This window comes from Balaenoptera musculus, chromosome 16 (assembly GCF_009873245.2).
Source record: "Balaenoptera musculus isolate JJ_BM4_2016_0621 chromosome 16, mBalMus1.pri.v3, whole genome shotgun sequence".
NCBI classification, from domain to species: domain Eukaryota; kingdom Metazoa; phylum Chordata; class Mammalia; order Artiodactyla; family Balaenopteridae; genus Balaenoptera; species Balaenoptera musculus.
Genome location: NC_045800.1, coordinates 29,226,637 through 29,239,177, shown reverse-complemented (window position 1 = coordinate 29,239,177; position 12,541 = coordinate 29,226,637). Strand labels below are relative to the sequence as shown.

At 42.8% G+C, this 12,541-nt stretch overlaps 1 protein-coding gene and 1 long non-coding RNA gene across 3 annotated transcripts in view; one reads left to right on the top strand and one right to left on the bottom strand.

Moving 5' to 3' along the window:
• Nucleotides 1–10,158, bottom strand: part of GOT1 (glutamic-oxaloacetic transaminase 1) — a 28,204-nt gene extending 18,046 nt beyond the window's left edge. Inside the window, exons 1-2 of one of the 2 annotated variants that reach the window (XM_036828217.1) lie at nucleotides 9,918–10,158; nucleotides 1,998–2,179 (exon numbers count right to left, since the gene is read on the bottom strand). In XM_036828217.1, the coding sequence (XP_036684112.1) occupies nucleotides 1,998–2,179; nucleotides 9,918–10,035 (300 nt within the window). In that variant the 5' untranslated portion in view covers nucleotides 10,036–10,158. The remainder of the gene's footprint in view (nucleotides 1–1,997; nucleotides 2,180–9,917) is intronic. The other variant, XM_036828218.1, reaches the window with a different exon arrangement.
• Nucleotides 10,159–10,238: 80 nt separating this feature from the next.
• Nucleotides 10,239–12,541, top strand: part of LOC118882485 — a 43,215-nt gene continuing 40,912 nt past the window's right edge. Inside the window, exon 1 of the long non-coding RNA XR_005016781.1 lies at nucleotides 10,239–10,453. This is a non-coding gene — a long non-coding RNA (uncharacterized LOC118882485). The remainder of the gene's footprint in view (nucleotides 10,454–12,541) is intronic.

Below are 12,541 nucleotides of genomic sequence, written 5' to 3'. Positions count from 1 at the left end.
GGCCCCCGCTTGGTGCAACTAGAGAAAGCCCTCGCACAGAAATGAAGACCCAACACAGCCAAAATAAATAAATAAATAAATAATAATTAAAGGTGCTAATAATTAAAAAAAAAAAAAAAAGAAATGTATAGTCTTAGAGGAAGAAGCTCCCCAACACAGAACCTCTGTTTTCATTTGTCAACAATGGAATTCCAACTAATTTATCAACAACGTCTCAGAAGATTATCCCCAGTCGCCAAAGTTCCCCATTTTCAAACTTCATCAGGATTCTCTCTCTCCCTCAGTGGAAACCCTAGATTTTCAGAGCAACTTCCCAATGCCACCCATAATCTCTAAAGTCTACCATTTCTACCCGTATTCCTTCAGTTCCTAGAGGCAAGTCAGTTACAGTCTCTTATACCAATCCAGACAAAACCCTTATCAAGTTAATTACTTACCTAACCATTGATCTGAGTTCCAAGACCTTCACCCAGAGCCTCCCGGTCTCCTTATATACATAAGAATGTGCCTGTGTACAGCCTTCATTTTACCCTGCTGTTCTGCTTATCAGGCCATCTGGGTAACAGCATGGAAATAAATCAGTGACTCCAAGATGTGGTCTCTTTCATGCATGAAGGCTGTACCTGCATGAAGGCTGCTCAGCGGGGCTGACACTGCCTAGCAGAGCAATAAGGGCAGTTGGTTTAAATTGCACAATACCTAATCGGACTATTGCAAAAACCTGAGCTCTTCCCTTTCCTACTCATCCAGCCAGGTTTATCTTCTTCAAACACTCTTATTGGGTAACTTCTCTGCGCAAACCTTCAAGGGGCTTCCCCTGCCCTGCCTGCCAAAATCAGCCTGCCTGATCTACCCAGCATGTTCCCAGCCCTAATCAGGTAGGTCTCTTTACAACCTGGACCTGCTCACCTCCATCTAACCTCTGTCCCTGGACTCCTATTGCTCCAGACAAATACCCCTCCTTTTTCTTCCTCTGTACTTTGTGGTTCTCAACCTTGGCTGTACTTTGCAGTCACATGGGGAGCTTTTAAAAAATACCCATGAAGGGAAGGGAATTGTAGGGAAAGGTAATAAAAGGGCAGAGAAAGGTGATACCCTCCAAGATTCTGATTTAACAGGTCTGGTATGGGATCCAGCCATCAGAATGTTTTTAAAACCTCCCAGGTGATACAGTCACAGTTGAGAACCAGTGTCCTGGCCTCATTCCCCAAGGTTCAGCTCAAGTCCCATTTCCAGCCTTTGCCAGTCTCTCTGAATTCCTACAACACTGATAAACTCTATCACACCACTTTCTGCCACATACAGACTCTCCCCAAATGCATTCCTCTTCCATGTATCTCTAGTTATACATAGACTACATACCAGGAAGCACTTAAATGAACAGAAGCTGAGATCAAGGCTAGAAGAATCAAATATTAGAAATGGCAGGATCTTCAGAGAGCATCTAGACTAGTGGCTCTTGGACTTTCGGGGGCCATAGGTTCCTTCAGAAAATCTGATAAAAGTTATGAACTTTCTCTCCAGAAATACACATACACACAGAATTCTGCATAAAATTTCAGGGAGTTCAGAGGCCCCTTGAATGATCCCCTATGCAAATGCTCCTTATGGGACCATGAACCATAAACTAGTCTTTTCCTAACATGTAGATGAGACATAGGGGCTGGAGGAGCAAATGACTTGCCTTTGGTCAAAAGTAGTGGCAGAGCTGGGTCCAGACCCTAATCTCTTGATCATTCCATTAAATTCCCTTGGCTTGGCATTTCCACTGACTGCTTCAAACCCAGCAGCTGAAATCCGATCATCTCTTGGGCAAAAGTGAACAACTGAAGAAGCTGTGCTTTATACAAAAGCATGTTATTCGCGCTATCAGGTTCCTGAGGTCACACTATTTAAACCCTTATTCACTGACAGTTCAATAGACATAACACTTAATTTTTAACCACTTTTTACCCTCACAGTTTCCAGAAAAAAACAGATCCTCACCCAAAACTCACCCGCTTCTCCTGCAGAGCTGGGCTGTCATCCCCAAGGGCCAGGCGGGAAGCACGGGTCCGGAACTCTGCCAGGCCCAGGATAGGCAGGTACTCGTGGTTTAGGCTGCTGTCATTAGCAATCCTCTGCTCCACCTTCCTCACGACTGGCAAAACCCAGGGCTGGCTATCATCTGTGCGATAAGCTGGGACACGGGAAAGAGACATACAATGGAGAAGTCTTAGGCTTCGTCCAAGGAAGAGTTCGGAGCTGTGAACAGGGAGAGTTCTACCACCTTCCAATCAAAACAGAACTGTGAGGGAAATTAAAGTTCATTCACTTACTGACCGCCTGCTTTGGGCCAGGCACCAGGCTAGGTGCTGGGAAGGCAGAAGGACAGTTTCCTATCCTTATGGAAATTATAGTTCTTAAATATGTGACCTCCAAAAAGTAGAATGCTGAAATAAAACTGGGACATCAAAGAGCCTGATCGAGTGAGAGAGTGCAAGCAAAAGCACTCCGCAAATTAAAAATACCTTACAAATGCTATGTCAATATCACTAGGGCACTGAGGTCTCTACGACCACTGGCCCGGTAATCGCCTTCCTTCTGCATCTCCCCAAGAAAAGGGTTCGGCACTACTTCACATGAACGCTGCACCTTCAAACAAAAACATGGAGAGAGAGGAGGGTGGAGGGAGGCCCACCTCCTCCTCTTGTCCTGTAAGAACAGAAATGAAACAAATGGCGAGGAAACACCTGTGACTGAAGATTCCAACCACTGGTTTACACAATCATCGAACAAGTTTAAACACATCTTTGTCCTCTTGCTGTTTTTTGACATTAGCCAGTGTTTACCATTTTGACTGTTCCTACCACTCACTTCCTCTGCTTCACACTTTTATGGATCTAAGTTTACCTGTTTCATAATTTTTAATCTTGATTACAGCAAATTTCTAAGCATTTCTTCTACACTAAAAGTATTTTTAGTCTACTTTGAGTTATCCTATCACTGATTTTTTTCCCTATACTACCCTATAATCATTTTGAGATTATAGCTTGAGAGGGCAGCTGCTTTGGCTTGCATCCAAGCCAGTGACTTCTCTGAGCAGGATTCCTGACAGGGATTTGCTTCTGCTGGAATGTTTAGGTCTCCAATAAGCCTATACTTTGGCAAGTGACTGTGAAACAAATTTTTTAAGTAATTCTTCTTTATCTTGTTGATTTCTGCTCAACATTAATCCCTGACTTTTTTTTAAAATCACTTTTTTAGGGTGGTTGATATTGTTTACTGAACACATGTTGATTGTAGAAAATTTAGAAAAGCCCAAAAAGAAAATAATAAACATTATGATTAACATGTAATTCCAGCACTCAGAGATAAGGAGTATGAAAATTTTGGTGTACAGCCTTTTAAACTTTATTTTACATGAGTATATTCTTTTATAAATTGTGTCATTTTTTATATAGAACTTTCAACATGCTTTTTTCCACTTATTAAATATATATTATGAATATCTTTCATCATCATTAACTATTTAAGCCTGTGCACACAGACTGTTCTTTTTAGAGCTGCATAACTGATAAATGTACTATAATTTGTTTTGCGAGTCTCCTGTTGATGGACATTTGAGTTGTTTCTAACCTTTGGCTATTAGAAAATAATACTTCAGTGAACCTTGTACATATGTCATCTTACATGTATGTAAATATAGCTGTAAGAGGCAAGGTTGAAAATGGAAGAGTAGGTTGAGAAGTACGTGTATGTGTAATTTTGTTGTTGTTTTTGAGGGTATACATTAGTTTACTACTTTCAACTGATTTTCATTTTACAACACATGGTTGTACGACAAACAACTGATTGGAAGAATACTGGTGGCAATCAATGAAAAGTTTAAAGAATGTGTTCCCTTTAAATGCAAATATATTACTTTTAAGCATACTTTGTGTATTTGTAGTTTTGACAGATATATCCACATTGGCTTTTTTATAGGGGTGTTATCAGTGTACATCGCTGCCATAGGGCAGGGGTGTTATCAGTGTACATCTGTGCCATCAATGTACAAGAGTGTCTGCTTCCCCACAGCCACAGCCACTGAGTGAATTTTTGCCAATTTAAGAGTGCAAATGCTATCTCAGGGTAGTTTAAATTTGCATTTCTCCTATCGTGGATGCAACTGGGTATTTTTCATATATATGAGCCATTTACAACACAATTTTAGTGGCTAAACAATATTCCTTTCTATGTATAATTTATTAACTATTTGTGTTGCTTTTGACTATTTGCTAATATAAACATTGTAATTAATGTTCTTATACTTTACACATATTCATGAGTGCTTCCTTAGGAAAGCTTTTTCTAGATGTAAAATTACTAGATCAAAAGTCAGACAACAAATAAGACTTTATAAGGTATTTTGATTTTGCATCTGTCTTCTACTCCATCAACTAACCCTACCTTCCAGGAATGTGTCATCTGCAAATTTGAAAAGCATATCAAGCTAGTAATAAAAATGTGGACAGAGTTCCAGACTGACACAGCCACTAACCAACAACCAGTCTCTGGGTAGGTGAATCTGACTCACAATACTGTCCTATCACTCACATTAGACTCCCTGGCCCACCAAACTCCCTCCCTCTCAACAAGTTCAAAAAGCCTACTTTATCAGTCGAGATTTGGTCTGGTTTTTCAAAGAGATACCAAAATAATGACTCCCAAGTAATCGTTTTCCCTGAAGTAGATCACCCCATCTATGATCACAATGCTACCATTGTTCAAAATATTCTTGGAATTCTTCTCTTGGAATTGTTTTTAGAGGAGACATCTCATTATTTTGAATATCCTCAATGATGCCAAACCTTTGTCCTTTGAAAGTAAATTTAATTTTTGAAAATGGTACTTGTATTATGTCCAGCAAAGTAGGTGGGTGAATGGACTGAATAATATTAATGGAGAACAGCTATAAAAGTATGGCCTCCTACGTGGGTCTAACATGCTTTGAAGGCCATTCCAAAAGAGGGTTTTCGGAAAACTTTGAGCAATAGCAGTATATATGGACTACACTACACAGAGGGGATACTGTTCAGATGTACAAGAATATGGGTGTTTGTAGAAAAACTAGTTCTATTATGCTTCCCATCTGTGTTTGGATGGTTAATATATAATTATGCTACATATATTTACGATATGTCATTTGTAAATCATGTATTATAAATAAATAAAATATGAAAGATAAAGCCATAGTACCACTGTTCTTACCAGTAATGTATATTCTGATTTATTCCCAATGCCTTGTCTCACTGCCCTACTGAAGCAGAACTGCAGTTACTCTTGGGCGTTTGGAGCAATGAGGTTAAGCATTACCAACAACCACTATTCCTGCTCTCCCAGAGGGGTTTTATTCCCGTTTTGTTGGACCCATGAGTTTCTCATTCATTCTTTCATTCTCTCACTCATTTGATGGCTACTTATTGAATCCACCATGAACCAGGTATTGGCTAGAAGTAGCTACACAGAGATGGGTAAGATAAAACAAGATACTGTCTTGGCCTCCCTCCAGGAAACATAGAGCATAGAGTCCTTAGTTCTTCTGTAAGTGATCAGGGAAGATGAAGTATGAAAGATGAATAAGAGTTTAAAAGACAGGAAAAAGGGCTTTCCAGACAGAGGGAACACTTGTGCAAGGTCCCAGAGGCTTAGAGAGATGAGGGTTTTGAGGATCTGCATTTTCATGGCTCGGATGTAAGATCCATGGAGAAACAGCATGGAATGGCTCAGGGAGTCTTGGGGTCTCTTCTAAGGAACTTTGTCTCAATGGGGAAACCACTGAAAGCATTTAAGCAAGACAGTGACATGGAGAGCTGTACATTTTAACAGAATCATTTGAGTGACATGATGGAAAATAAACTGGAAGGAGGACAGAAGCAGACAGTGAAGTCAGGAGGCTGCTGCAATAATCCACGAAGGAAATAATGAAGTCTTGAATCACGGCAGCGGCAGCGGGGATAAACAAAAGGGGAGACATTCAAAATAAATTTATGAGGTAAAGAAGACAGAACCTAATGACCAAATAAATATACATGGGACTGATGAAAGGGTCACCAACAACCTCCAAAGTCTCTCTCTAGTCTGGATAAAGACTAGTGGGGGTGGGGCAGGGGAGGGGGCAACCAAGATATAGAGCAAAGCAGAAGAAAAAAAGAAAAGATTGAGGGCAGGGTGGAATCCATGCATTGTTTTAAACACGATGAATTTGAGGTGGTTGTACAATGTGTCCAGCAAACTGTAGCGAATATGGGTCTGGCATCCAGGGAAGAAGTCCAGGATGGAAAGAAAGATTTTATAATTATAGACAGGGACGGTGGCTGAAGCCATAGTAAAAACAAGGAGTTACTGAATACTTACTACATACAGGGCACTGTGCTAAATACTTCACATTTTTTTTACTTTCATTTAATTCTTATAACAACTCACAAAATTGATATTATGATCTCTATTTTCGGGATCTGCAAACTGAGGCCAGAAAAGTTTGCCCAAGATCACAAGAACTGTAAGAGCTAGGCTGTCATACTATTAAGTTCATGGATCCTTGTGTTTTTTCTAGAGAGCAAGAGATGTCTAGGGAAAGCCTGAAGCCAGCAGGCCCCAGAGGACTGACTGTACAAGGGGCCTTTCTACCTACCAGCATGCCCCTCAGCTCCACACACCACACCCTTCTCCCTGAGGACCAGCTCTTTTAGAGGAGTCACACAGGTTGCAGGTGAGTCTCGATTTCCAGAAGAACACGGAGAATTAGATGATCAAACCATCACCCTCCTCCTCCTCCTAAGATCTCCACTTCCCCCATCCATCCCTACCCCACAGCCCATGCATATATGCCTCTTTAAGGCCCTTCTCCAACTAGGGTCCTGCAGAAAGGACCAGGGGTACTCAGAAACTCCTGATACAGCACGTCTCTCCCACAACTTTATTTGAAGATGCTAAGAACCCACATTAAAAACAACAACAAATATGAAAGCAAGCACAGTCTACCTGGAACAAAAGAAAGCTAAGTTTACGTGATGAACGGACTGGAGTCTATGTAGAAATGTCCTGCTTCAGGGTGCATCAGGCTGAACTCATATCTCCCCTGCCCCTAAAGTCACTTGTTTGAAACTTTAAGAAGTGCTAAAACAGTCAACTCAAAGAGCATCATATTTAACAGTGAAAAATGTGATGCTCTGCTCTGTTTAACTATATGGAAATTATGCAAATAGTCACAGCAAGAAGAAAATCTCTGGGGAAACTATCTGCAAGTAGGAATGAGCTAATGAGATTATAGTCGCAGTTTGTTCTAAATATCCAACATCATTAGAACTTGAGTTGGTTAACTTCCATTAGGCTTTATCTTAACTTCGAAAAAAAAAAAGCGCATCTTCACCAAAGTCAGAGATTAATTATCAATACATTTCCTTCACAAAGGATATACTTCGGATGTGTATAAATAGAGCTAGGACATATGAAAGCCGTAAAAAGACTTCTTACTCTACTACACTTTAATGAGACCTTTACCTGAGCACCTGCCATCCACAAAAAAGACGGGTCACAGTGATCATCAAAAATAACATTTATACAATATTTTTCATTTATGTGTCACATTTCACACACATAATTATTCATTTAATTCTCAGTCATCTGATGAAGCCAGTAACATTATTATTCTATACTACAGTCATGTAACATGCTAGTGAATCTTAGAGTATAATTTTAGAGAGAGGTCATTCCGTCTGGCTCCTCATTTAACAGGCTGGGTCCGGGGATGTTAAATAACACTCCGAAGGTCACATCACTGGACCGCAGGCCTGGCCCTGTACCCAGGTCTCCTGGCTGTTCCACTACCGTACACTGGTTCCCTGTGGACCACCTGAAGGTGCCCAATAGAGAAGGGGGCAGAGACCAAGGGACCTGAGAAATGTGGCCTGGAATCCCAGCTCCACCACCTACAGCCATGTGACCTCGACCAAAATGCTTCATCAATCTGGGCTTCAGCTTTCTTACCTCTAAAACAGTAATAGTAATAAACAATCCTCCAGAATCATCCTAAGCACTAAATGCGATTAACTGCATAAATCATTTGCTTGTAGTAAAGAGAAAGAATTCCTCGGTTCCAGGAAAACATGACAAAGGCACTTTCACAGTTGAATTGACCACCATCTGGGCTGCAGAATATGTTTCTGAGCCAATCACTTCTGGCCTCGGCTGGCAGGGTGCTTTTTCTATGCATGAGCAATTTATATCTGAAAATGTCCGAAATTATTTCATTTTGCAGTTCTTGAGCTGAAAATTTTTATTCAATATCTTTTATGCAAAGGAATGCCAAAACAACTACAGTAACAACTAATACTTACATAACTCCTACTTATGTGCCAGAGACTGTTCTAAGAACTTTAAATGCATTTAATCCTCACCAAAATCCTGTAAGATAGTTCAAAGGTAATTGAGCCAATGAAACCTAAGTTTTTAAAAACGTGTATTTGGATTAATATCAATACTAGTTCTTCATGATATATATCCAGCCCTAAAGAAATACTTGGAGGTTTTGGATTGGTTTTAAATTAAGAGCTTGAATAGTGCTCATTCCAATTCAATTCAAGGAAATCTTTCAATATTACTTCCACTTTGCTGCCTGCTAAAAACATCACTTTCCCTCTAGGTGGGTGAAACTATGTATTCTGAATTGACTTTTTTATGCTTTATTATGGAAAATTTCAAACATACACAAAAGTTGTGAGAATAATATAACGGATGCCCATGTACCCATTACCCAGGTTCAACAAACCATCACTTTTTAATGGCTTTTTCCTCACCCCTCCTCCATATTCCTTGGTGAAGACTTTAACAGGTCCTATGTACAGACACAGTCACTGTGGGACACCTGATTCTGCACCTCCTTCTCGCCACTGCTTCTCTGCTACAAAACAGTTCAATTTTCTCTTTCAGAAATTTCTAGTCCTTCTGTTCTAAGTCTGTTCCCTAGCACAGAACATTGTCCTATTCATTCTCTTCTCCCTGGCTCATCTTTCTATGTGGTTGAGTAAGTGTTGGTGTGGCTTCAAACATCCAAATGACAGTGGCAGAAATAACAAATTCACCAGAGACGATTAAGATAAGAGTTAAAGGAATTTCAGAGGCATTTCAGTCCAAATCTTTTTCTTGGCAGTGGGAAAAACTGAGGCCCATGCTCTGAGCTGTCCAAGAAATACAAGCAAGAAATGATGACAAGGATGTGTGGAAAGTGAGCTTCTACTGTCCACACTCTTTCCTCTCTTTTCCACCATCTCTACCCATTCCCACCACATCTGTGAGAGCCAGAACATTCTTCCCAGATCCCCAGGGAGCATTAACCTGTCTCAGAAGCATTTTAGACCTCTATTACATCACTTAACACCTGCTGATCTTAATCTCCTTGGGGCCAAAACCAAGACTCAGTCTTCCCCGCACAAGGCTTGGTAAAGTACCTGATTGATACCTGGTAGTTACTCAAATATTTACCGACCCAGACCAGAGCTCCCTAGGGCTAAGAGTTCTCCTTTTTCCATTCCCCAGCAGCCAGGACTCCAAGCCTATAAGGCTTCCTATTTTTATCCCTCTCCTTTCAATCCCTGGCCGCCCCATTTCTTAAGAGGCGAAAGGATGCAGTATAACGAACACACAATGCGGAATCGGAAAAACTGAGTTTGTACCCTGACTGCTACACCTTTTCTGTGTGTCCACTGATACATCTCCCTTTTCCAGGGACTCCATATGCCCATCTGTAAAATGGGCAGGTAGAACTAAGCCTCGTGGATCTTGCCTCCTCTCCGACGGAGCTAAACTGGGCCTGGGCATCTCCTACGGTCTCCACAGCCAGGGTTAGGCCCGCTCCACTTCCAGGCTGCTCACACTCTTGTGCACTGCATCCTTACCTCCCACTCCCAGGTTGACCTTGCGGGGGTCCGGATCCTCCCGGAAGTCAGCAGTGAGCTTAAAGACAAGGACCGGCTGGGCCTGAGGAACCTCGGCAAAGACTGATGGAGGCGCCATAGCTAGAAAGCTGGAGTCGGCCGAAAGCTTCCACTCTGCGTTTGAAGCCGCTCGGTCCGGTCCAACCACGGCGACTGGAGGAGACTCTCACCTTCACCTAGCCGGCAGGGGCGGGCCCGCGGCCTCCAATGGTCAAGCCGCGTCCGGAACTTGGCAACGCGGTTAACCAATCGCGAGCTTCTGACGCAAAAGGGACAGGATGGTATTAGCCAATCCAAGAAGAGAATCTTATCGGAGGCCGGTAATGATGCAACCAATGCAACGTACGCCGGCTGGAACGGGGCGGGGATAGAGTTGATTGGCAGAGCATGCTCCTATCGCTGAAGCCGTTGATCCTTGGGCCGCTGAGGGGAGGAGCCGAGCGGCGTTCGCGGGAGGCAGCTTCCTCGACCTTCAGGCGCCCGGAGACAAACGGGAGGTAGCTGGTGGGAGGTAACTGGCGGGAGGTAGCTGGAGGACCGGCCTTCCGGTACCCGCGGAGCTGGTGTTCTCCCTGCCAGGCCCGGGAGTGCGCACGTTCCTGACCCAGTCTGGCCCGGCTCGGGCTGGCAGCCAAATCCGACTCTGCGCACGGGTCGTGAGTCCTCGGCCAGGACGTGCGGCTCCGGAGCCCGCGCGGACGACCTTGACCATCTCGGCCGGCTGTTTCTCCCTGAGAGAAATGTGGGTGGGCCACCTGCCTTGGTTTCAGACAGGGGGCCATCCTACTAAAAGAGGAAGTGTCCAGGAATTCCTTTCTGCCGCTCTTACAGTTTGAAGCTTTTGCTCCCCTTTCCTTACCGAGAGAGCTTGGTCCTCACGGACCTTACAGATCTGGGCGCGACCTCCCCCTCCAGCTTTTCTCCCACGCAGGCACTCAGCCAGATCTTGCTGTCGTCAGCTGGCTGGTATTCAGACTGTCTCTTCTTTTAGTCAGGCTGTTCCTTCCTCCCCAGACCCTCTCTCCATCTGTTAACCTTCAAGATCCAGAGCAAATGCCTCCTCCCTAAAGCTTTGCCTTTACCCTCACTCTGGTTAAAATCCCTCTCTCTTTCCTGTGCTTCTGTCCCTTGTTGGCAATATTACAATTGTAGAAAATGCCCAAAATGCCCAGTTAAGAACCTAGTTCTGGAGCCAGACTACCTAGATTTAGATTCTAGTGCTACCACTTACTAACTTGGTCAGGTCTAGGCAAGTTACTTAACCTCTCTGTTCTTGCTTCATAAAGTGGAGGTAATAATACTTTTCTTAGGGTCGTGGGGATTCTGTGAGTTAATACATATGAAATGTTTAGTTGCATGTAGTAAGCACTCCCTAAATGTTAGCTATTGTCATCATTGCACATCTGCACACCCCTTGTAGATGGTAAATTTCTTTGGGCTAGAGATCTTAACCCTGTATTAGTCTCCCTTAGTTTCTTGCACTTATAAGTATTCAATAAATGGTGGCAGGAGGAGTCAGTTCTGTTGGTTCAGAAAAAAGCATTACCTTACCCTCTGTTCATTGGATAATATGACAAATCTCAAAATGAATCTTTCATTCAAAGTAACAAACATAAGCCAAAAGTCCTTTGTGCAACACCTGCCAACCTTTGTATCATTTGCTTCTTTTCAGAAAATTAGCCTCTGGTTTTAAAGATAACTGTCAACAGTGTTTCATTAACAACACTTTCCTCTAAGATTGTGAGTTCAACACTGAAGGTGAAATGACAATGAACTTTCGGTGCTTCCATAAGCAGAGGCAAAGGGCAACTGCTGAGTGAGATGTTGTATAGCCCAGCCTTACCAAAGTTTGATTTAAAAGTATGATCTTCACAGCGTTAGCCGACAATGTCATGGTCACTCCTTACGTCATTCCCTGGGGGAAAAACAACCCTAAATTACCTAAACATTATCAACTTAGCTAAGTCCAAATAAATATTTATTGGCAACCTAAGCAGCCCCATAACCAAGTCAGTGCTGATAGGGGCAAAGAAAGTACCATATGCAGTTTTTCTTCATGTCCCCATAATTATCTGTTCTGAATTTTATTTATTTATTTATTTTTGCCTGTGTTGGGTCTTCGTTTCTGTGCGAGGGCTTTCTCTAGTTGCGGCAAGCGGGGGCCACTCTTCATCGTGGTGCGCGGGCCTCTCACTATCGTGGCCTGTCTTGTTGTGGAGCACAGGCTCCAGACACGCAGGCTCAGTAGTTGTGGCTCACGGGCCCAGTTGCTCCGCGGCATGTGGGATCTTCCCAGACCAGGGCTCAAACCCGTGTCCCCTGCATTAGCAGGCAGATTCTCAACCACTGCGCCACCAGGGAAGCCCCTGTTCTGAATTTTAGAAAGGGGCAAACAATTACTGGGTGTTGGGGGAAGGGATTGCATATTATGTGGGATGCAAGTCTCAAACCTTTTTCCTCGGGAATATGTTTCTTGGAGATTACTTTAAGTTCAGTACCCTTCTATCTTGAGCCCTGCAGCCTGCCCCTCTAAGCAAAATGCCTGTATTGAAGTAAACAAAATGCTTTCCAGGCCATCACTAATT